Genomic DNA, 24,113 nt, shown 5'->3' on the forward strand with positions numbered 1-24,113 from the left:
AAATAATAAACCCTATTATGAATCCAAGATGAACTCACTATTTTTTGAAGTGTGTATTTATTTTACTTTTCATAACCATGTTAATTTGAACAACAGCAACAGTGCTTAGCACCGCTTAAGTTCCATATTTTTACTTGTTACCTGGATAGTGCCAGCCTGCAGCACAGAAGGACTCGGCCACAGACGTCTGTCTTGCCCTACCAGCAGCAGCACCTGAAGCTGCGCTCTCCTCTTCTGTCCGATTGACAGCAAATGCCTCATACTCTGTGTTGTGGGACAACCTCAGGTGTTTCACCAGGTTTGCCGTGTTGCCACAACTTCTTACTGTTTTCACACATATATCGCACGCTGCCTCTTGACTGTTTGTGGAGCTGAAGTGGCTCCACACAGCACTCCCTTGAGTGACTGAGGAGAGCGTGTGAGCGCTGCTGTGCTTCCGCATTACGCTCTTACCCAGGCGGAAGAAAAAGTAGTTCCCACCAACTATGTCATTTATCCAATAGCTCGATAGTTTAAATATTTTCCACTTTGTTCTTGTTAATGATATACATAATCCCAAATGACTGAAGTATCAAAAGGATCGATATTTTGATTTGAGAATCGATTTTAGAACCTAGAGATCTGGTATTGGAAGTATCGATATTTCAGTATCGATCCGCACATCACGAGTCGCGGCTGAACGAAAGCGAGAAGAGCCCTAAAGTGTGTCTGAGTGCGAATGAAAAGAAGAGTAAAACGAAGCGACGCAATGTGCGCTCCAACCGGAGCAGGGCCGCTGAGCTCCGCCCGGGTTGGCGGGAGATGAGGTGCATCGGGCGGGAGGGACATCACCTGTACTCCCGGTTGATCGATGCAGATTCGCGTTATGCGGTTCAATAAATCAGAGACGAAGCGTTTTCCTTCCCCGGTCGGCAGCTCCCTCCAGCCGGAGTGAGGTCGACGACCAGCGTCCACACAGAGTTCTCCTCCATGGACTGAGCCGATGCCTCCCTGCGAGCGGCCAGGGACCGCCTGCGAAGTGCAAAACTGACAGTGAACACAAGGACAAACGTCAGTGGCTCCGCCTATTTTCCATGACTTTTCATTGCTGGAAAACCCCTCAAAACAACAGCTTCGCTCTTATTGCGCCTAGCAACTCATTCAGGACCTCCCATCAACGTTCTGCACCTGACCGTGATGGGAAAGCTGGCTTTGCCTGTTTTAAATATTTTGTTCATCTGCTCTGAGAAATGTCCTGTAATTTCTTGCATGTGTGTGTGGAGCTGCAAGGTGGAAAACTAGTGTCAAAAGTCACATGACAGTTTTTCAAAGTTGTCAAATTGGTTTTTGTACTTGAAGGATATTTTTGTCATTGTAGAAACATGTTTCTTTGTCATGTAAACGTACTGTATTTGTTTCTGAGGCAGGATGTATTTGATTGACAGGTACGTTTCTGATTTGAAAACTAAATTCATCAATTTGTGAACGATGTTTTGTATTTGCCATCCACTCTGAGTTTGTACTTGTGTACTTTCACTCTGAGTTTGTACTTGTGTACATTCACTCTGAGTTTGTACTTGAGTACATTCACTCTGAGTTTGTACTTGTGTACTTTCACTCTGAGTTTGTACTTGTGTACATTCACTCTGAGTTTGTACTTGTGTACATTCACTCTGAGTTTGTACTTGTGTACTTTCACTCTGAGTTTGTACTTGTGTACATTCACTCTGAGTTTGTACTTGTGTACTTTCACTCCGAGTTTGTACTTGTGTACATTCACTCTGAGTTTGTACTTGTGTACATTCACTCTGAGTTTGTACTTGAGTACATTCACTCCGAGTTTGTACTTCTGCACATTCACTCCGAGTTTGTACTTGTGTACTTTCACTCTGAGTTTGTACTTGTGTACTTTTGTCTGACCACATGCTTATCTCATTCAACCTGAGCCTGACACTTTCCAAAACCAAACAGTCACGTATCATATCCTTCCGTAACATTAAAAACATTAATATAGCAGACTTCAAATCAGGCATTGACAGTTTCTCCATCATCACCCCCCCATCCACCCCGGATCAACTGGTTTCTCTTTACAATGATGGTCTACAGACTCTGCTCAACACACTCGCCCCCCTCAAGACCCGGACCGTTTCCTTTCCCCACTCCGCCCCCTGGTTCTCTCCTCATCTACGTCAACTGAAAGCCAAAGGACGTCAGCTGGAGCGGCTTTCTATAAAAACTGGACTCACTATCCACAAACAGATGTTCCATGACCACATTCTTCAGTATAAAAACGCACTCTCCTCCGCCAAATCCCAATATTTCACACAAGTCACTGCTGGTGCGGGGAACACCAGGGCCTTGTTTTCACTGGTCAACAATTCACTCCGCCCCCCTGACTCCTTCCCCCCTCACTTCTACTCCACCGACCACTGCAACTCCTTAATGTCTTTCTTCAATACAAAAATAGCCACCATCCACCAGCAACTGACCCCTCCCACGTCCAGCTGTCCACCTCCATTTGTCCCCCACCTCCCAGCCCCCTTCCTCTCCTGCTTCCAACTCCCCTCTGCCGCTGATTTATCCAGACTTATCCAGAAATCCAAGCCATCCACCTGCCAACTTGACCCCTTGCCATCCTCCCTGGTTATAGCCTCCCTCCCGTCTCTGCTGCCCCTGATAACTGCCATCATCCATTCCTCCCTCACCTCTGGTTCTGTCCCATCATCTCTTAAATCCGCTGCTGTTACTCCAACACTGAAGAAACCTGGTTTAGACCCCAACACCTTCAATAACCTTCGTCCCATCTCCAACCTGCCATTTCTCTCTAAAATCCTGGAAAAAGTAGTAGTGTCACAGATCCAGGCCCACCTCTCCAACAATAACCTCTACGAACAGTTCCAATCCGGTTTTCGCCCTCATCATAGCACAGAAACAGCCCTCCTTAAAATCACCAATGACCTTCTGTTGGCAGCTGACTCCGGACTATTATCCATTCTCATCCTTCTCGATCTGAGCGCGGCTTTTGACACCATATCTCACCCCATCCTCCTCGACCGACTTGCCTCCATTGGACTATCAGACATACCCCTGGACTGGTTCCGCTCATATCTTTCTGGCCGTACTCAATTCATTCAGTTAAAATCTTTCACATCCGATCCCTCCCCCCTCTCCTCTGGTGTTCCCCAGGGTTCTGTCCTTGGCCCTATCCTTTTCATCATATACCTCCTCCCACTTGGACTGATATTCCATAAGCATAACATCTACTTTCACTGTTACGCGGACGACACCCAGCTCTACGTTTCCTCCAAACCCTCCTCCACCCTCCCACCCTCCTCCATCTGTGCCTGTTTACAGGAAATCAAATCCTGGTTCACCTCAAACTTCCTCAAACTTAACAGTGATAAAACAGAAGTAGTCCTCATTTCCTCCAAATCCACACTCAACAAGCATCCCAGTTTCACCTTCACCATTGACAACACCTCCGTTTCCCCTTCCCCTCAGGTTAAGAGTCTGGGTGTCGTCCTCGACTCCACCTTATCATTCCATACCCACATCAACAACACCATCCGGTCCGCCTACTTCCACCTCCGGAATATCAACCGTCTCCGCCCATCTCTCACTCCCAACAGCGCTGCAATCCTGGTCCACTCTCTCGTCACCTCCCGTCTGGATTATTGTAACTCACTTCTTTTTGGTCTCCCACACAAACTCCTCCATCAGCTTCAATTGGTCCAGAACGCAGCTGCCCGAATCATCACCAGAACCCCTGTCATCAGTCACATCACCCCCGTTCTACATCAACTCCACTGGCTTCCCATAAAACACCGCATTGACTACAAGATCCTCCTCCATACATTCAAAACCATCCATAACCTCGCGCCTTCATACCTGTCAGACCTTCGCCACACCAACATTCCCACCCGGTCTCTCAGGTCTTCCTCCTCCATCAGCCTCAATGTCCCCTCCTTCCGTCTAACCTCCATGGGGGCTAGAGCCTTCAGTTGCTCTGCCCCTCGCCTCTGGAACTCCCTCCCTCCTGACATCAGAAACATTGACTCCATTGACACCTTCAAAAATCATCTCAAAACTCACCTTTTTAGACAGGCATATGGCTGAATGCCCTCTCTTGTGCTCTCCTAGGGACTTCTGTTGTTGTTCTTTTAAATCGTGCATGTTTTATTTTATTTATTTATCTATTTTAAACCGTTGTACGGCGACCTTGAGTGCCTTGAAAGGCGCCTTATAAATAAAATGTATTATTATTTTCACTCCGAGTTTGTACTTGTGTACTTTCACTCTGAGCATTTTTGGAGTCCTTGGGAAGGGTACTGGATGGTACCCCAGCTGGGGACTCTATTGTCCTACTGGGAGACTTCAGCGCTCACGTGGGCAATGACAGCGTGACCTGGAAGGGCGTGATTGGGAGGAATGGCAGGCCTGACCTGAACCTGAGAGGTGTTCAGTTATTATTGTATATCTGCAACATTGCGTGGACATCGGGTGCGGTACCTTTGGAGTGGCAGATCGGGGTGGTGGTCCCCGTCTTTAAGAAAGGGGACCAGAGGGTGTGTTCCAACTATCGGGGGATCACACTCATCAGCCTCCCTGGTAAAGTCTACGCCAGGGTACTGCAGAGGAGGGTCAGGGCGATAGTCGAGCCTCAGATCGAGGAGGAGCAGCGTGGTTTTCGTCCTGGTCATGGAACCGTGGATCAGCTCTTCACCCTCGCTAGGGTGCTGGAGGGGGCATGGGAGTTTGACCAACCAGTCCACATGTGTTTTGTGGACCTGGAGAAGGCTTTCGACCGTGTTCCCAGGAGCATCCTGTGGGGGGTACTCCAGGAGTATGGGGTGGATGGCCCCTTACAAAGGGCCATTCGGTCATTCTACCGGAGGAGTGAGAGTCTGGTCCGCATGGCCGGTAGTAAGTCGGACTTGTTCCCAGTGAGGGTTGGATTCTGCCAAGGCTGCCCTTTGTCACCGGTTCTGTTCATCACTTTTATGGACAGAATTTCTAGGCGCAGCAGGGTGGTAGGGGGGGTCAAGTTTGTTGGCGGGAGGGTGTCGCTCTGCTTTTTGCAGATGACGTAGTCCTCTTAGCGCCATCGGGCCACGACCTCCAGCTCTTGCTGGGACAGTTTGCAGCCGAATGTGAAGGCTGGGATGAGAATCAACACCTCCAAGTCTGAGGCCCTGGTCCTCAGCCGGAAAAGGGTGGTTTGTCCACTCCGGGTCGGGGGGGAGGTCCCCTCAGGTGGAGGAGTTTAAGTATCGCGGGGTCTTGTTTACGAGTGAGGGTAGGATGGAGCGGGAGATTGACAGGCGGATTGGGGCGGCGTCCGCAGTGATGCGGGTGCTAAACCAGTCTTTTGTGGTGAAGAGGGAGCTTAGCCAAAAGGAGAGGCTCTCGATTTACCAGTCAATCTACGTTCCAACCCTCACCTGTGGTCATGAGCTCTGGGTAATGACCGAAAGAACAAGATCGCGAATACAAGCGGCCAAAATGAGTTTCCTCCTCAGGGTGGCTGGACTCTCCCTTAGAGACAGGATAGGGAGCTCAGTCATTCGGGAGGGACTCAGAGTAGAGCTGCTGCTCCTCCATGTTGAGAGGAGCCATTTTGGGCATCTGGTGAGGACGCCTCCCTCGGGAGGTTTTCCAGGCATGCCCAACCGGGAGGAGGCCCCGAGGCTGACCCAGGACACGCTGGAGGGATTATATCTCTCCGCTGGCCTGGGAACGCCTCGGGATCCCCCCAGAAGAGCTGGTTGAAGTGGCTGGGGAGAGGGCAGTCTGGGCTTCCTTGCTGAGACTGCTGCCCCCGCGACCCAGACCCACCGGTAAAGCGGAGGACGACGACAATGACGACGACTCTGAGTTTGTACTTGTGTACATTCACTCTGAGTTTGCGTGTGAATCCTTGGGCGTGAAGAAAACATGTTGTGTGTTTTTGTGAGTTTTGGGCATGATTTTAACTCCATGTTGCAGCAACTGATACCAGCGTGTCAGGACATGTATGTGTTAAACAACTGTGCATGTAACTAACGCTGTGTGGATGTAATCTGATTACATCGTCGTCATCTGAACTGACTCAGATTAAACTTCTGTGAAACAACAAATCCATCAGAGAATGAAGCCACAGAACTTTGTTTACTGAGTAGCTCCCCAAATGACAGCCTTGACACCTGAGAGATTTTCTGGTTGCAGATCTTCACCCACTGATGATGTTTTGATTTGTGAATGCGACATGTGGATGTCCTGAAGTCCTGTTGCCGGTGGAAGCACAGCTCTACTTCCTGTGTAGGCTCCTGTTCAAGAGCAGATATTTGGGTGTGTGAGCCCACAAGCCGAGAGGATCTCCGGTATTATTTGACAGCGGTGCCGCTGACATTTTGGACTGAATACATTGGTGGAAATGGCGCCGAATCACATCCTCAGAACAGACACGGTGACTGACTTGTGGCCACAGATTGGCGGGTTTGTCTGTTCTGGTTTTTGGTCCAAATTGATGACGACAACTGCAGTGTGAATTTATTTGAGCGGGCTGAACTCACTGGGGAGTTCCATCCATCGTTCTACACCATGAATCTCAGATATTTAACTGTAAGAAGAAGAAGAAGAAAAAAATGTTCTAGAATTTGGGGAGACTTTAAAAGCTGATGTGCTCCCTCAATTATCCAGAAAAAAATACAGATTCTGACATTTAATTTCATACAGATTTTGAATTTCCATTTCCAGTCTTATCTTTCTCCTCGCTGTTTGAATAGAACTTACTCATTTGTGTAAGTGAGCGTGAAGTGAAACCAGGCTTCAGATGGATAAATGTCACAGGCTGGGTGTGGTTGAGAAGACGATCAGGAATTTTATTTCATAGCTGTCAAACCAGTGAAACAATTTTGGAGGATGGACACTGGTCATCTGACACAAGGTATTTAAGTCGGGCGCTTTAGGAACTCCAGCACAACCTGAACACACAGTGAAGGGATAACAGTTCAGGGGCCAGAAGTTGCCGGGCAGAGGGTCACTGGTTTATTGCCTTTAATTGTCCTTTTCTCTTTTCTAGGCATCTTGGTGATCGGCCGACGCGGCATCAGGAAACGTTGGCAGATAGAAATGGAGGAATACAAGGTCAGTTTAAAACTTTTGTTTATAAAAGCCTTGACGAAGACGTTTGATCGAAACTCGTTGGCTTGTGAAATGGAAGTTGGGAGTGTCTTTGACAGACTGTTTCGAACGCAGAGCAACCGTCCTTCTCTGTTTTGAACATGATCATGAGGGCAGGTGTGCATTTATGTAAGAGAATGTGAAATGCAGAAAAATAAGTGTTCCATTGTTCCTGAAGGGGAAGCTGCTTGGGCATTCAGTGAAAACTTTGCTAGGTGGAAACCTATAAATCATCAAGGCCAACCTTTAAGGTAAAAAATAAATGTTTGAGTACTTGAATAAATCATAAATACACTTTGTTGGATGCCTTTCCTCCCAACTGGTCAAAGCAGTCGTCCGTACCCACTGATCCTGGATCTGCTCCACCTTCCTGCTGGTAAAGGAAGGTTCTGGTGGCTGCTGTTGCAGGATGTGCTTGCTGATGGAGAATTGTTGTGTGGAGGTTCATTGAAGGAGGGAGGTGCTGGACCTGCTCTACTTGGACAGAGTCAGGACAGAACTTTGGTTGTGATTTGGCACCGTACAAATAAAATTGACTTGACTTGACTACAAGTGCCCAGAAGCCAGTGGATCTGGACTGAGGCCCACCAGGATATCTGCTCAACCTCTTTTGTTGTCATCACAAAGCTGACCCTGGTTTTTCGACACTTCTGCTCCCTTTGACCCGATTTTGTTCTTTAACTTCCTAACTGAGCGTTTTGCATCATTAGCTGTTTTCTTCCTGGTTTGAAAAGCATCCGTATCCACCCCGACGCCACAGGCGAGCCCAACCCTGTTATAACTTGTTGTCCTGCTGCCTGTCAGGTGTTTCATGATTCCATTCATGGGCCTGTCAAGCTACACCCACTTCTGGTAAAGATCATCGACACACCCCAGTTCTTCAGACTCCGAAACATCAAGCAGCTTGGCGGAACCTACTTTGTTTACCCCGGGGCCACCCACAACCGCTTTGAACACAGCATCGGGTACGTCCTCATGTCTCCAGTTCGTTAACGTGTGTATCAAACAGAGCAAATCTTCAGGCCCCATTAGCCAGTACTGCCCCACTGTTACACTGTTGCACAGGAACCATAGAGCTCACGTTGTAGAACCGTACCCTCCTGTAGACCAACATCAACTGTGAAGGTCAAACCCAAACCAGAAGTGCAAAGGCTTCTTCCAGTAACCGTCTACAAACAAAGATTGACCGTAAATTCCGGACGATAGAGCGCACCGTTATATAAGCCGCAGATGCTTATTTGAGGGAAAAAATCAACTTTGTACTCGTATAAGCCGCACCGGTAAATAAGCCGCGGTGCACGGCGGAAACACCTCGGCCGCCCGTTCTCGCTTGTTGACCCAGTCTTCCTGAGCGTTTTCAAGTCCGGGCCATCTGCTATTATGACCTCTGAAAGCTTTTGTCGTCTTTTTGCATTGGGTCAGTTCGTCATGTTGCCGCCTCCGGTGTCTCACCATCGATTCGTTTATGCCAAACTTACGTGCTGCAGCTCTATTTCCATCTTTAACCGCCAGATTGATTGCCTTTAACTTGAAAGCTGCATCATAAGCATTCCGTCTTCTGCTCTCCGTCTTGAGGGTGAGTACAAATGACTGAAAATATCGTGTGATGCTCTGTTCACACTGCACCGCGGCATGGACTGGACGCTCCAAGTACAGTACTTCGAGAAATTACCAGAACATTTGGCTAGGAATGTCCCTAAGTACGGTACTTGGAGCTGCCATCAGGAACAATAGGGAATTACTGCCCGCTACCGCTGCCCGCTGCCCGCCACACTCCAGGGTGAAGGTAAAATCCTCGTATAAGACGCACCAGAGTATAAACCGCGGGGCATGAAGCGTCGAAAAAAAGTCGCGGCTTATAGTCCAGAATTTACGGTACATATGAAAGGTGCCATCTCTGTATTCCACACAGTGCCGTTATAGTAACATATGACACATGATCTAATCCCAAAAACCAATTGGCAGTCAGTCTCCTTGTTCCCTGATGTGATGCCTCCTGTCACGATATCGTCAAAGTGCAGCAGAAAGCTGGCGCGCTTGGATTGCTCTCCTCTCATTCTGAAAGACGTTTTGGATTTCTGTTGTGTTCTGTTGATGGCTAAATGACTACTCTCAGGGTACATACGAATATTTATGACGTATATCTTGATTTCTTTTAGTTGTTATTAAATTGCAGAGACTTCTTAAAAGCCATAATCTTAAAAAAGTAAATGCTGTCCCAAATGCATTTGATTCCATCAACCAAGTATTTCATGAAGTGTGAGTGACATATATTTTTCTCCGTCTGTTTGGTAGAGTCGCACATTTGGCAGGAGAATTTGTAAGACACCTGCAAAAAAATCAGGGAGACCTCGGTATTGATGAGCGCGACATCCTGTGTGTGGAGATTGCTGGGCTCTGCCATGATCTGGGTAGGTGGTTCTGGTCCTTACTGCTGATGAAAACAATCAGGAAATAAGTCACACCCTGCAGAGCTGTCTGTGCAGCCGCACCCAGCCAGGGCCGTAGCTGTCAGTCAATTCAAATTCACATGAGCGAACACAGAACGGAACAGAACCGATTCACTCTCCCTCAGTAAAGCTGGAAGTGAAATGCTTCTCTGGTTCTCCAGGTAGAAATAAAAGGCAAAATGTGTGGTGCAAAAATCACCTGTGAGAATAGGAGTAACTTTTGTTCCTGCTCTCCAGGACATGGGCCATTCTCCCATCTGTTTGATGGCATGTTCATCCCCCGTGCACGTCCAGGTAGAGAATGGAAGGTAATAATATTTCTTATGCTTTTCTTTCTCTATGCTGAGTGTCAGACTAAGCCAGCAGTTGCAGCGTGAGGGACATCTGTGGTCGCACAATTCAACATGTATGTGTCACATCTAAGCATCCCAGCACAACCGACAAGACAAACGAACTCCAACACACAAACAGGTGGAGAACGCGAGGGCAGGGAAGAAGCTGATAGAGTGAGAGGCACAAGGGGCAGGACTGGGACTGACAAGGTGAGATAAACTGACGAGACACAGGCGAAGCACTAAACAAGAAACAAGAAATGACGAGCGCACAAAGACACAGGAGGGCAGAGCAAACAAAATAGACAGGAACTGAACACGAGTGAACCAAAACAGGTACATGAACTAAAACTCCGCAACTCAGCACAAAGCAGTTCATGTCACATGACTTGTTAGGAGGGCGACCCCACGATTGCACTGAACAGTCCTGAAGTCCTGGCCACAGACCGGGCCGTACCCTGGTTGACCAGACGCTGCTGCCTTTGAGTAATGAGTCAGCGTGCCTTCATTGTAGAGTTGTGACCAAGCTCAGTGCATGAATGTGACAGCTGGAGTGTGTTGCAGCATGAAGACGCCTCTGTGGAGATGATTGACTACCTGGTGGAGGTCAACAACCTGAGGCCTGAGATGGTGAAGAGTGGTCTGGTGCCAGATGAGGACCTGCCCTTCATCAAGGCGCTGATTAAAGGAGCTCAGGACCAGGAGGTCTGTGTGACACTGTGTGGAAACAGTTCCAATCACCACCGACAGCCACAGTCTGATGCCTCTGTTGTGCTGTCCTCTCTGCAGAACCGGGGGAGGGACAAGTCTTTCCTCTATCAAATTGTGGCCAACAAAGAAAACGGCATCGATGTGGACAAGTGGGACTACTTTGCCAGGTGTGGCTTGTAGAGTTTGTTGTTTGCTGAATATTTTTTGTGTGATTGAAGTTTGTGTCGTGGGGACGATCGTCTCTCCATTGTGCTGTGGCAGCCCAGGAGAAGCCTGCTGCTGTTGTGCTGTAAAGGAGTGACCACAAGCTCTGTAAGCCAATCATATTCAAGGATGGCCTTGTTGAGCCCAGGACGCAGTGCCAGTCCCTGTGTACTTTCTGTTCCTGGAAATTTGTCAATATATTCCAGTTTGTTCTTCACCAGAACACAACTACTCACCAAATAAACATTAAAAAAGGTTGAATTCACCCACCAGTTCAACAGACCTGCATTGATTTATGATACAAATCTTCAAAATGTACCAAGTGGAGCACAACCTGATTTTGGCGAGGTGCACACGAGCAGAAGGTCAGACTTATAAAACCGGGCATGGTGGCAAAACCGGTTGGACATCCTAAGCTGCAACCTTCAGGAAACCAGACCAGTGTCGGTCACCACCAACGGTTCTGACTTCCCCCTCTGTCTCCTGTCAGGGACTGCCACCACCTGGGCTTCAAGAACAGCTTTGACTTCCGCCGCCTGCTGCAGTTTTCAAGAGTGTGTGAAGTTAACGGAGAGAAGAAAATCTGCTTCAGAGACAAGGTGCTGCCGAAGTTGTCATATTTCCTTTTATCATCTTCTCAAGTGGCAGCGACCAATCATGACTCAAGCTGAGGTGATTCTGTCAACAGGAGGTGCACAATCTGTACAACATGTTCCTCCAGAGGCTAGATCTCCACAGGAAAGCCTACCAACACAAAGTGTGCAACATCATAGAAATCATGTGAGTACAAACAGGCCTGTCGTCACACAACAACATAAATCCATGTTCTCAGACATGATCATGTTTTGATTGTGGCTCTACAGGATCGTGGAGGCCCTTCTGAAAGCCAATGAACACATCGAGATCCCTGGTTATGGTGCCATTGGTCTTTCAAATGCCACAGGCAACATGGAGGTCTACACCAAGCTGACGGGTCTGTAGTTACTGCTGGGATCTGTTGGAAAGTGATTGAAGAGCATGAAGCCCCAGGGAGGAAGACCCCCCCCCCCCCCCCCCATATACCAGTGGTTTAGTCTTGGGTTTAAGGGGCATTTATGGTGGGTCAAATCCATTCTGGGTGTGATGTCCATCACAAAGGGGTTGTCAACAGTCTATAAACGAATCACCAGCATGTCGCTGTCCCTTCAACAGCCTGGTGGACCTCCAGGTTGTACCATTTAGGTGGTGGATGTGGTGAGCTGGAGAAATGAGCGCATTCTCTGATGAGATAACAACTGGCTTGCTAGTTTAAAAACAATTCAAAAGCTTGTTGCTGAACATTTTTGTATGTGGTACAACACACACACACACACACACACACACACAAATTAAATGAATGAACTTGGAGTCTTGGTCATCTTAATACGCCTGTCATTTCCTCTCTGTGTGTCCTGTAGATGGGGTGTTTGAACAAATTCTCCACTCGTCCAACCCCAACTTGGCTGAGTCCAAGCAGATTCTGATCAACATTACGAAGCGGCAGCTCTACCAGTATCTGGGCGAAACCAAGAAATGTGAACCCGGGACTTTCAAGAAGGTGTGTGCATGTGTCTTTGCTGAGGATTCACTGTCTACCAAACCCTGATCCTTTTTGTTCATGTAGATCGAAAGTTTTACTGCAGAAATGCAACAAATGCTTTCATTGGGGCATTGAAAGTGCATTTAAATAGAACATTCATACATACACATATATATATGAATATATATATTTATAAATATATATGAATATATATTTATAAATATATATATGAATATATATTTATAAATATATATGAATATATATTTATAAATATATATACACATATATACTGTATATATATATTTATAAATATATATATATATGAATATATATTTATAAATATATATATATGAATATATATTTATAAATATATATATATGAATATATATTTATAAATATATATACATATATACTGTATATATATATTTATAAATATATATGAATATATATTTATAAATATATATATACATATATATACTGTATATATATTTATAAATATATATACATATATATACTGTATATATATGTATATATGTATCTATATATATATATATACTGTATATATATATAAATATATATATATACACATATAGACACTGTATATATATATATATATATATATATATATATATGAAAACAAGTTAAGAAAAAAAGATCGAAGCCCTGGCCATAATCACATATGTGAGTGCTCAACTGTCTCTCTCTCTCTTTCCTAAGGAGAACAATGAGGAGCTGAAGAACTTCCTGCAGGAGGGGTGGCACCCTGAGAACCTCCAGATGCGTCCAGAGGACCTTGTAATTGATGTGAGTTTGTCGTCTAATTACGTTTGTCTCCGACAGTCCATTTGCTCCCATGAGATTTCTTTTTTATGAGCTACATTTGTAGAGCTCAAGTCAGTGTTTGTCTTTTAGATCGTTAAATTGAACGTTGAACAGGGTAACGGCAACCCCATGGACAAAGTGTATTTCTACAATAAGTTTGACCACAACAAAGCTTTCCTGATACCCAAGGAGGAGGTGAGCAAAGATTGAATCTAGACTCACATCAGCTGTTTCTTCATTAATGTTGTTGTTGGTTCCATTCATTTTCCCATTAATGCAGTGAGGTGATTTGTCAGGATCCTACGTTCACGCCTGGAGGTAAAATCTGGACTGCTGTCATTCTGTCAGGTGTCAAGAGTTCTTCCAACCAGCTTTGCAGAGGAGTTCCTAAGGGTTTACTGGAAGAAGACCGACGCAGATGCAGAGACTCTGGCTGCTGCTCGGGATCACGTTCAACGGAGGCTCTGGACCTACAGACCCCCAGGTAATGTTGATGTGCGATCGTGGCTGTGGCAAAGCCCCGAGTCGCTCCTGTATTTAACATTGATGTGGATGTGAACTCAAAGCCCCGAGTTAAATCATACAGGCCACAGGTTCATGAGGATGAGGCAGGTGAGAGGGAAATAAAAAACCAACACACAGGATTCCCCCAAGATTACAGTCATTATTTAATCCTAAACTAAAAGTCCAGCCTTTAATATAAATCATTTAAGAAGAGTAAAAGATAAACTGTGGGGGATATGCAAAAATTCCCAAACACAAGTGAGGGGTGTGTGAAGCTGAAGCGAGGGTGGCGAGCACCCGTCCCACCGCCATCCATGCGTCCTGGGTCTGCAGCACTCACACAAAGAGACAGAACAGAAGTTTAAAGCTCTGGTTGCTAAAACAGGAGAATCTTCACCAAGAAAGAACACTTCAAACAAAAAAGACAAGAGACTGACACCAATCTGATGTAACCAGGAACGAAACAAAACCAAGCTGAATGCAGGCGCTGTCCACTGCCAGACAGAAACAAATCCAAGCCTGTTGACATGTCTGAAAGACCTGATGAGTCAGGCTCCAGCAAAGGGAAGAAAAAGACAGAACAAGAGGAAGCTGCTGCTTCACCTGAAGGCGGGTTTGTTGTTGAGATAAAACCTGCTGGCACAAACACCTGAGCTGCTCCTCCTCAGACTGGAGGCCCCGCCTCCAGGCTCTGTCTGGACTGGAATGTCTTGTTGACGCCCTACAGTTTCACCTCTGATGAACAGGAGTGGTAAAATGGCCAGCTGGGGGGCGCACACTGATATAAACTTTAGCCAAGTTCATAGCCTACCAACATTCGTTCTGGACGAGCTTATGGAGGTAAATGTCGCCATCTGTTGGTGAATTTATTCATAACAGTCCGCTTTTGAGAAGACGGAAATACTGATGGCGTGTAACTGATGCTTTTGTTGACGAAGGAAACTGTAATGTCATTTTGTAGCTAGGATATATTTGGGATGGGGAGAAGTGTGTATGTGTGTGTGTGTGTGTGTGTGTGTCTGTCTGTCTGTCTGTGTGGGAGGGGGGCAACAGAGCAGCGGGCGAACTGTGCTTACCTATTGGCTAATAGCACACAACCTCTATCAATGAGGAAGTAGGAGGGGCCAGCCAGTGTCAGACCCTACGGTTGCTTAGAGGAGAGAGAGAATGGGGGGCTGCGCTGCAGGGACCCTCCGTCCCACTGCATTACAGAGTCATTTTTGACCTGAGAAGACGATGGATGCTCTAAAATGAACACGTTTCAAGAAAATAACCCAATAAAACAGGGATCATTAACTGCACCTGCCAGTTTGCTGGTGAGGACACACTGATGGGGGTTTTGTCACATTTGACCCAAGGACAACAAGAGCTGTTGCTGATGTTTCTTTACTTTACGATGAATAAAGCCACGCCCATTGGCGCTTGCCCAGTCAACATCAGGAAATATTGTCACAATAAATTTGGTGTTATTACACTTGAAAGACTGGCTTCCGGAGTAACTGTGTAACTAACACTGTTCACACAGGACAGAGGTAGAAAGACGATGAAGACACGGACCCTGAAGACGCGGCCCCTGAAGACACGGACCGTGAAGACACAGACCGTGTCTGAAGACACGGACCGTGAAGACACGGACCCTCTTTGACCAAAGCGAGCCAAACCTCAGCGTCTCATGTCAGAGGTCTCCCTCTGCTTGGGTTGGTGTGGTTGCTCTCCTCTCATCAAGTTCACCGTGCCAGCTGTTGCTCTACGGCCTGGTGACGCTGTGCCAGATGCGCCACAGGTTTTGGGTTTGGTGTATCGACGCCTACGTGTGTGTGGTGGTTTGTCAGGGATTTGTGTGAAGGTTTGATCGATCAGTGGTTTTTCTGATGGTTGTGGTGTTTTATTTCTTGCTCTTAGCCAGACTTGACTTTTCCTCACCGCTGCCTCTGGATTATACTTCCTTTAAATACCTTGATAGTTCTCTCTTGCAGTATATCATGTAGTTTAACCATACTGGGCTCTTGGTTGGGGATTGTTTAAAAAAGAAATATAATTTTGAAAAATGTCAAAACCCCAGACGATGAGGGGATCATGTTGTGGGTTGTGACCTTTGAGAGGTTGCAATCAGACAGCGTGTGAAAATACACAGGTGATGAAAGGGTTAACACTTCCTCCTGCTCCTGCGACGGCGCGTCCTGTGCTCATGCCAGTCTTCCTGGGTATTGCTGGTCTGCTTCAAGTGACATTTTGCTGTACTTGTTACAAAGACGACCACCTTCCAAAAATGTGCTTCTCTCATTTGAGTCTTCACCAGCTCATGAGATGCACCAGACTCTTTTTACTGGGTGGGATGGAGACCCCTCACAGAGCAACGTTGGGCGCTGACACATAGCTGTGACCGCCATCTTTTCACCAACTAGTGGGCAGAAAAAGGCCTGACAGGAAGTCACGTTCCTTCACTGTAGGGTTGTCACGATAGGAGAATTTCAATATTCGATTGCCGGTGCCAAGGAAAAAAACTCGACGCTCGATACCATTTTCAATACCGGGGGGGACAAAATAATAGGCATAAAAAAAGTTTTTAATAATGTTTTGACAATACAAACAATAAATAACATCTATGACAACTCATCTTTTCATTAAGCGGCTGACATTAACGTTTGCACCTGCCTGCGTTTATCTTATCAGATTACATAAAAGGAAATCAGAAAAATGAGAAACTTGGAACATTCTTATTGCATAAATAACGCATATGAAGCAGAGCTAAAAATACAAAGTAAAAAAGAAAGGGATTCACGAGGAGGAGAGGAGAGGAGAGGAGAGGAGGGGAGAGGAGAGGACCCCCCCAGCAGCAGCATCATCCTGGGGGACGCGTGGAATCAGAGACATCAGTGTCATTCATGACGTGTCACATACGTGGTTGTGGGCACTCTGGTCCACTGTACCTCCAATGAGAACTCCTCCACTTTGTCTGCATAATCAATTTTACAAATTATAACTAATTGACAACATTTGACATTTCGGAACTGAAGAGTTGAAAATCACTTTTAAGCAAACAGGCAAAAGAAACGTCAACCTTGGTATTCATGGAGAGTTCGGAATGCACGTGTGGCAAAACTAGAGGTTAAGGAAAAAAACGCGGACAACTTGGAAGTCAGAGCACTGCCGCGTGAGCTCTCCTGCACCCTCCGGCTAGCAGCTAGCCTCTGTTAGCTTCACTCAGCTAAACTAGCTAGCAGTGGACGCACCTCTCCCGGGGAGCTGGCCTCGGGTTCGCGGTGCCTGATGAAGTCAGAGAGCCAATCCAGGAGACCAGGACCCTAACAATGGGGGTCGTGAAGGCTGCGTTGGCCCTCCGACCCGTCTTCTTCCTTTTAGCCCTCACACATCTGCCTCGCTTGTACTTCCACGCCTGACGGCAGACGTTCTCATCCCGGCCGAGTGTCAGGCCGATCTCCCGCCAGGAGTCCAAGGCCATCTGGGTGTCTTTCTACTCCCGTAACGAAGGATTTTAAAGCTCTGGGTAACGTCGTGCATAAGCGCACTTAAAAGTGGCCTCCATTATTGTTGTTATTATTGAGGAAGTTCTTCTTCCTTTTGTAGTTTTCCAGCAGGGTTTAGGTCTCTGTCGCCCCCACTGGTGAAGTCATGGCATCTCTACTCCAGCTCCATGATTTTACACAGGCATATTTAGGGCCTGAGCCGCCCTATTATGTTTGTTATTCTCTACGTCTGTTTATCTAAGTATTTTCAGTGAAATATTGGATGTATGTGATTTGATGAGATAACTGGTCTGGGTGGTTGGTGCTTCGCAGCTCAGCTGACATCCGTCGATGTGTGGGGCTGTGAATGAGTCAGAGGTGCGGTCGTCTTCGGAATACGAAGAAACTCAGGAACCGACAGGAATCCACTCCTGCTCACAGTCAGAGGAGTAGATCACCTTGGCTGGACAGGAAGCTGGAGGGTGTTTTGCCCCCCGGGACAATATTTTTGAAATGAGAGCGTTTGAGGTCGTGGTTTTCTGATTTAAAAGAGTTGGAGGACCAGTCTGACAACCAGTGAACGTTTCCACAGGCAGAAAGGTGGTTACATACACGTAACATGTAAGAGGTTTTAAAGAACACGTTCGGACTGATAGACTTACTGATAATATTGATTCAGTAGTTCTCCTTGTTTTCAGAAGCTTGGCTCAATATCAGCATCTCATGGCTACAGAAACTAAAGCCAGAGTTCAGGTCGCACACGTTCACAAGTCTCATTGTTTGAATTTGTGGTTGAGCGCTTCAGAACAAAAATGAGAGAATCCTGGTTCTGTGTTTTGCCAAATCCAGTCAACAAAGATGGACAATGATTGATCCACCTCACAGGTCACCGGCACCTGCAGGCAGATGGTGACGATGCCAGTTTCTCTTCATCATCAACCTCTGTTACTGCACAGACATAGGAGCGAGCCACTGTAGTGCCACAGTTACAGATGATAAAGTTAATTATTGTTAAATTAATCCCACATACACTGACACGCTGCCTTTGTGCTTAGTTGGGTCTGTGACTCATTCACGGTGGAAGATCGTCTGCACTCAACTCACTTTTGAACCGTACCATCTTCCCCCTCTCCTCCTGTTGAGGGTGGTGGGGGTGGAGCCTATCCCAGCAGCCTTCACCCTGGACAGGTCACCAGTCCATGGCAGGGCCAACACATAGAGACAGACAACCATTGGCTCTCCCAGCCACGCCTACGGTCAATTTAGAGTCTGGATTAACCTGGTCCCTCTTGATGTCTTTGGACTGTGGAGGAAGCTGGAGTACCAGAGAGAACCCAGCAGGAACAGGGAGAACATGGAGACTCACCCAGAAAGACCCCGTGCTGCAGCCAGGGCTCCACCCACAACCCTCTTGCTGGGGGGCCACAGGGAGGACCACTGCTCCACCCACAACCTTCTTGATGGGGGGCCACGGTGAGGACCACTGCTCCACCCACAACCTTCTTGCTGGGGGGCCACAGTGAGGACCACTGCTCCACCCACAACCTCCTTGCTGGGGGGCCACAGTGAGGACCACTGCTCCACCCACAACCTTCTTGCTGGGGGGTCACAGTGAGGACCACTGCTCCACCGTGCTGCCCACAAAAACCCACAATACTTGAATCACAGTTGATTTCAGATGCTTTTATTAGTTTTCAGAGTAGAACGAGAATAAAACATTTAAAAAGATCGGCTTTCACCACGTTTGCTCATCAAGTTCCACGGAACCTCCAATCAAAACAACCTTAGTTCTCTTCTCTGGAGAGCAAATCCAATCAACTCTGTTCACACATTCATTTTTTAAATACATTTTCTGTTTTTCTGCCTGGCTTGTTTTTTTTTTCAAGTTTTTCCTTTATAAAGTTAAGCTTTGTGTCATCTTATGAAATAAATCAATAAAAGTAATAAATGTGCACCAGCTTGTTCCTGACAGTCACCTTCAACATGTGATCCGTTCAGTCATCAAATAGGAAACTGTTGTCTTCATCACGAGACCTTCTGCTGTCCAGGATCCCTCCCATCATGGCTCTATAATTGGGCTTTCATCTGACTCACGTCAGGGCTCAGCTGAGCTCTGAGGAACTTCTGGATCTTCCTCCACAGGTGGACTTCGGCGGCAGCGTGGGCCTTGGGTTCGCCCCCCCACATGACCGGAGAGCGCAGGACTCCGTGAAAACCAGAGGAGGAGTAGGGTCCGTACGGCGGCTCCAGTAGGTGTCCTGCTCTTGGATAACACACAGTTTTGAAGTTGGCCCTTCCGTGACGCTTGAGCCTGTCCACCAGCTGGTCCATGTACGCCTTGCTGTCCCAGTTCAGGTCGTCCTCTGAAGCCACAAAGAGAAACTGGGCCTTGGCTCCTTCAACGGGCACCAGGCTGTCCTTGCTCTCCCCAGCCAGGGGGTTATTCAGACAATACTTGATGAGGCTGGCGCCGGACTCCGTGAGGATCACCTGGCTCATGTCAGAACCTATGGCTGAGAGGATCTGAGTCTTCTTGTAGTAGAGAGGGACGGCCACGTTGGCACTGCAGCCGTTAATCCACACCACTGCTGCCACACCGGGGACAAAAGACGCGATGGAAAGAGCAATGTCTCCCGCCTTGGATCTCCCTATCACACCAACTCCTTTACAGCTCACCTGTCAACACCAGCATGGACGTCAGAGGGCAGCAAACTGACCGCACAAACACACAGAGGTTGGAGCTGCACGTCACTCCAACAACGTTCACAAACTAGGAGACACAACTGGACACAAGCTTCTATGTTTTAAGACTTTCTTCTTAAGTGTCACACCAACAGGCAGCTGGTGGAAGAGGCCTGTTACATTCCACTCTCAACCTTTTAGTCAACATTCATAACACAGGATGTTGGTCAAATTCATGAATAACTCTCAGATCTAATCACAGCCTGAGCCCCAAGGAGCAAAGACCTCATTGGATCTGTTACGTTTCTATCTTCTTTTTTCTTTGTTTCTTTATTATTCCTCCACCTCACACCTCAATTTGACCCCTAAACTCGCTCAAAAACTCACCAAATTTGGCACACACATCAGGTCTGGTTCTGACACCTGGAAGGTTTTTTTAATGCTGACAAATCAGAGCCTTAGATGCAGGTCGGACTCCGGGAGCTCACCTTTGGGTGCTGCTTTAAGAATTCAATTGCTTCTTTAAAATAGTCCAGATGCATCTGTTTGACCTTGGCAGGTTTGTCCCTGAACACCGGCACACACAGAACCACAAACCCTCTGTTGGCCAACAGACTGGCCCTTCTCTCTGACATGAAGGTGTTCAGGTCCAGCACCCCCGGGAACAGACCTTCACCTGGACAGGAACACAGGATCAGTCAGTCAGTCGGAAGCAAGAAGCACGTTAGTCGACCCAGTTTGATGGGTCCGTTTCTCCCACTGCTAATTAGAGCTGTCTCATCGTTCCATTCGGCTCAGTGAGGGATCAATTAAAATGACTTTAGGTTCTCATAAAAAAAGGGGGGGGGGAGATAAAGCTCTGCTCATGCGCTTTTTTCTACTTGTTTGTTAATATTTCATCACATTCATGTCATCAGACCAAATCTGTCATAAAAGAAGCTGCAGTGATAATGTAGTTGAGGATGAGAACCGCACCAACCTTGGGGGATGAACAAGACTCCGCTGAAGTTCTCCCGTATGATGGGAACCCGGCAGACGCCATCTGACATCAGCAGCCTCTCATTGGTGGCCTCCGCCAGCACCCTGTCCTCCACCGCCCACCCCTCGTGCACAGAGAACTTCACCACATAAGGATTCAGGACGTGGCTCATATAGAATCTTTTATGGGGGGTGCTCGCCTTCATAGACCACAGCAGACCCATGGGTTCCACCCCGACGTAGCTCCCGCTGAGGGAAGAGTCCCTCTCCAAGTCGATTTCCCCGCTGCTGTCAGCTCTGTAAGTAGCTGAGGAGTTGAAGACCACGCCTCTCTCGTCGGTCATCCTGGCGCTCACGGTGACCACCTGCCTCATCTTCAGACCCACCACCTTCACCTGGAGTGGCTCGTCGTACAAACACCGTGCCCTCGGCAGCAGCCTCAACTGGACTTGGGAGGTCATGGTTTCCTCCTTTCACTGGAAACAAAGACGGCTCAGGGCAAACACAACCAGCGACACTTAGACTACAGAATACAAGTGGAACAGTAGCCAGAGGGGTCTAGGCTCAGGCCTCCCTAAACCGCATCGAAGCATCCCTGAAGATGGAGTCCCAAAGTTTTACTCTCTCGGTACAGCAGGGAACATATTAGCGGCACGCAACGCTCTTCAGCAAGAAGACCAACACTGTTACAAAAAGTATTTCTTCCGAATGTTCGAAAGAATTCTTCAAATTAACCAAAATATCATAGAAAAGAAGAGTGTATTAAGTGAAATGGGTGTTTTTGTTGACCTTTGTTACAAGGCACTGCATGCAGGTCACATTCTCAGATGTAGCTGCGCCCCCAACAGGCCCATCCTGGAGTTGCCCCCAATATTAGACATGAAACTGGCTTTTTCGCTTCCTCACAGCTCCTTTATGTTTCTGCAGCATGCAGAGACCTCCACAACGCAGCCTGTATTCATTAGCACATGACAACACCTTGAACTACAACGAAACCTGAGGGATTGTTGCACCTTTCACAAAATAGCACCTGACCTTTAAAAAAAATCCGAACTGGGACACACAGGAGGACCAGCGTGACAAGACAGACCTGTTAGTGGAGGACAAAGGTTCAAAGTGGAAAGGGTGGGCAGACCAATGTCCTCACTAGGATCTCAATTCGAAGCCAGTTAACCATTCATAGCAGCCGTCAGGTTGGGGCCACGGGGGCTGATGGGTTGAACCCAATGACAGGAACTGGACTTTTATCAAAAGACACCGAGCAACTACCCAAGCTGAAGCTTACTGAGTGGTAAATGGATCCAGTCGTCTTAGGAGGGTTTATAACACTGATATAATGTTTACATGGGGGTTATGATGCACGCACTTTCAAAGAATTATAAGCTTTTAATTCTTAAGATTATGAAAAATATGGAAAAATCCTAAATAAAATAAACCTGAATGAGATGAACCCCATCAAAATCTGGGTGATGTTAATGTGAACAAACAAGACACTGACGTCCCTGAAACTGCTGACTTCAAGTCTGTTTCATGGATAATGAATGAATTATTGTGACAAGCCGACTTCTCTGAATTTACATGATGTAGATTATTCAGCCTATGTATGCTTCAACTATGTTTCCCCATGGAAAGAAGCTACAAACCAGTGCAGCGACCATTTCCCACTGGGAACCAGTAGTTGAGTTTAAACATGAAAAACTGGCAGTGAGCTGCTGTCGCTCGCTGGTCGGTGGATTCAGCAGGTCAACACTCAGTTCAACTTCCCAACAAGATCATGTCATCACGGTTGACTAACTTTTCATCCTCTGTCACTCAAGAGGAGAGACAGTTGATCCCAGAGCGGCAGGTGCCTCAACTTGACTTTAGACGTTTTTGACCACATTAACATGCGTTGTAAACTTACCGGGACGGTTAACAGTTTCAGACGCCGTCCAAGTCTGTTTCCTTTAAATCCGCTCCTCGGTCAGAGAGTCTCTTCTTCAGCGATCCCGCCAGGCTCGCTCCATCCACCGGCGATCAGGTTGTGATTGAGTCAAATGTATTCACTCCAGATCCAATTAAAAGCTGCTCTGATTCGCGGGGAAGGGAGGAGTAGACGTTAGTGGTGATTCACGCATGCGCGAACTTTAACGTCATTACGTTAAGATTACGGGCCTTCTTGGAGATAGTGGGCCTCTCTTGAGGCGAGGGGGTCTGAAACATGAAATACCTGATTGTCATGGTGTCACAAGGAAACCATTTAAAGCATTCCACACACAAAAAAAAGAAACAAAGTAAGAAGTCCTACACATATTCAATTGTACTGGCTTTTCAAAGGAACCCACTGGCCTGTTTATGAGGAATAAAACTGAAAAAAACACCAAAAATATAACATTAGCTTATAACTAAGAATAAGCACCAAACGACAACATCAGCCTCGAACTAAGAATGAACGCCGAAAGATAACGTTAGCTTGAAACTAGCAATGAATGCAAAACAAAAATGATAATGTTAGCTTTAAGCTAAGGACAAGTACCAAAGATAACATTAGCCTAGAACTAAGAACAAGTGCCAAAACATAACATAACTTTAGCTTAAAGCTTAGAACATGTGCCAAAAGATAAGGTTAGCTTAGAACTAAGAAATGGTGCTAATAACGTTAGCATAAAACTAAGAACAAATGCCAAAATATAACATGAGCTTACAACTAAGATGTAATGCTAAAGCATAAAATTATCATCAAAAAATCACATTAACTTTATTTAAAAAAGAAATCGTTGGCTTCAAAGTAACAACAAAACACCTTTCACCAAAACGTCGCATTAGCTTTAAGTTAAAGTTGAAAACATGAAGTACAGCTTCAAAATGTAGTTTTAGCTTTGCAAATGTCTTCTTTCCGCTGACTTCTTCTCCTGTTCCACAAGCCAAATATAACACAAACAGAAGCTGGTGATTCTTTGACATGACTTGTTTGCTTACTCTTTTTATTTATCATTGGATTTTTCTGTCATTTGTATGAGGAAAATGAATAGTACAATTCTATACTATTAGTCCTCCACTAACAGGTCTACTACTACTTCTACTAATAATAATAATATTACTGATGAGACAACTTGTGGGGTGAATTTCACTATAACTTGATTTCAAAAAGGAGGGCCAGGATTCACCTTTGTGGGGCAGGCAATGTCTGGACCCTCGACCCAGAGACTAAGAACCCTGTCTTACATGAGGCTTGGAATACACATCCTGATATTACTATCAGCTTTATTTCTGGATATGTGTAGAG

The 24,113-nt window shown here is 46.5% G+C and overlaps 2 protein-coding genes across 2 annotated transcripts; one reads left to right on the forward strand and one right to left on the reverse strand.

The window, feature by feature from the left end:
- Window positions 1-6,824: 6,824 nt before the first annotated feature.
- Window positions 6,825-19,180, forward strand: LOC147262130 (deoxynucleoside triphosphate triphosphohydrolase SAMHD1-like). The gene is made up of 15 exons (XM_086204544.1): window positions 6,825-6,904; window positions 7,040-7,104; window positions 7,945-8,105; window positions 9,436-9,551; window positions 9,828-9,898; window positions 10,487-10,627; window positions 10,712-10,800; window positions 11,328-11,436; window positions 11,526-11,617; window positions 11,701-11,810; window positions 12,274-12,413; window positions 13,113-13,199; window positions 13,308-13,412; window positions 13,566-13,701; window positions 15,247-19,180. The coding sequence occupies exons 1-15, from the start codon at window positions 6,880-6,882 to the stop codon at window positions 15,255-15,257; spliced, it is 1,458 nt and encodes a 485-aa protein (XP_086060670.1). The 5' UTR covers window positions 6,825-6,879; the 3' UTR covers window positions 15,258-19,180.
- Window positions 18,857-22,977, reverse strand: LOC147262131 (acyl-coenzyme A thioesterase 1-like). The gene is made up of 4 exons (XM_086204545.1): window positions 22,752-22,977; window positions 20,850-21,324; window positions 20,359-20,546; window positions 18,857-19,864 (listed from the first exon to the last, which is right to left on the reverse strand). The coding sequence occupies exons 2-4, from the start codon at window positions 21,307-21,309 to the stop codon at window positions 19,256-19,258; spliced, it is 1,257 nt and encodes a 418-aa protein (XP_086060671.1). The 5' UTR covers window positions 21,310-21,324; window positions 22,752-22,977; the 3' UTR covers window positions 18,857-19,255.
- Window positions 22,978-24,113: the final 1,136 nt, after the last annotated feature.

Source organism: Aulostomus chinensis, chromosome 5, assembly GCF_037954235.1.
Source record: "Aulostomus chinensis isolate RoL2024-O1b breed Wild chromosome 5, RoL_Achi_v1.0, whole genome shotgun sequence".
In the NCBI taxonomy this organism is placed as follows: Eukaryota; Metazoa; Chordata; class Actinopteri; order Syngnathiformes; family Aulostomidae; genus Aulostomus; species Aulostomus chinensis.

Coding starts and splice junctions, on each gene's coding strand:
- LOC147262131 (XM_086204545.1), bottom strand. CDS start 21,309: ATGACCTCCCAAGTCCAGTTGAGGCTGCTGCCGAGGGCACGGTGTTTG. Junction 20,547..20,849: donor AGTCTTGTTCATCCCCCAAG/GTTGGTGCGGTT, acceptor GTTCCTGTCCAG/GTGAAGGTCTGTTCCCGGGG. Junction 19,865..20,358: donor TCTTAAAGCAGCACCCAAAG/GTGAGCTCCCGG, acceptor TGGTGTTGACAG/GTGAGCTGTAAAGGAGTTGG.
- LOC147262130 (XM_086204544.1), top strand. CDS start 6,880: ATGGACACTGGTCATCTGACACAAG. Junction 11,437..11,525: donor AAATCTGCTTCAGAGACAAG/GTGCTGCCGAAG, acceptor TTCTGTCAACAG/GAGGTGCACAATCTGTACAA. Junction 11,811..12,273: donor GGTCTACACCAAGCTGACGG/GTCTGTAGTTAC, acceptor TGTGTCCTGTAG/ATGGGGTGTTTGAACAAATT.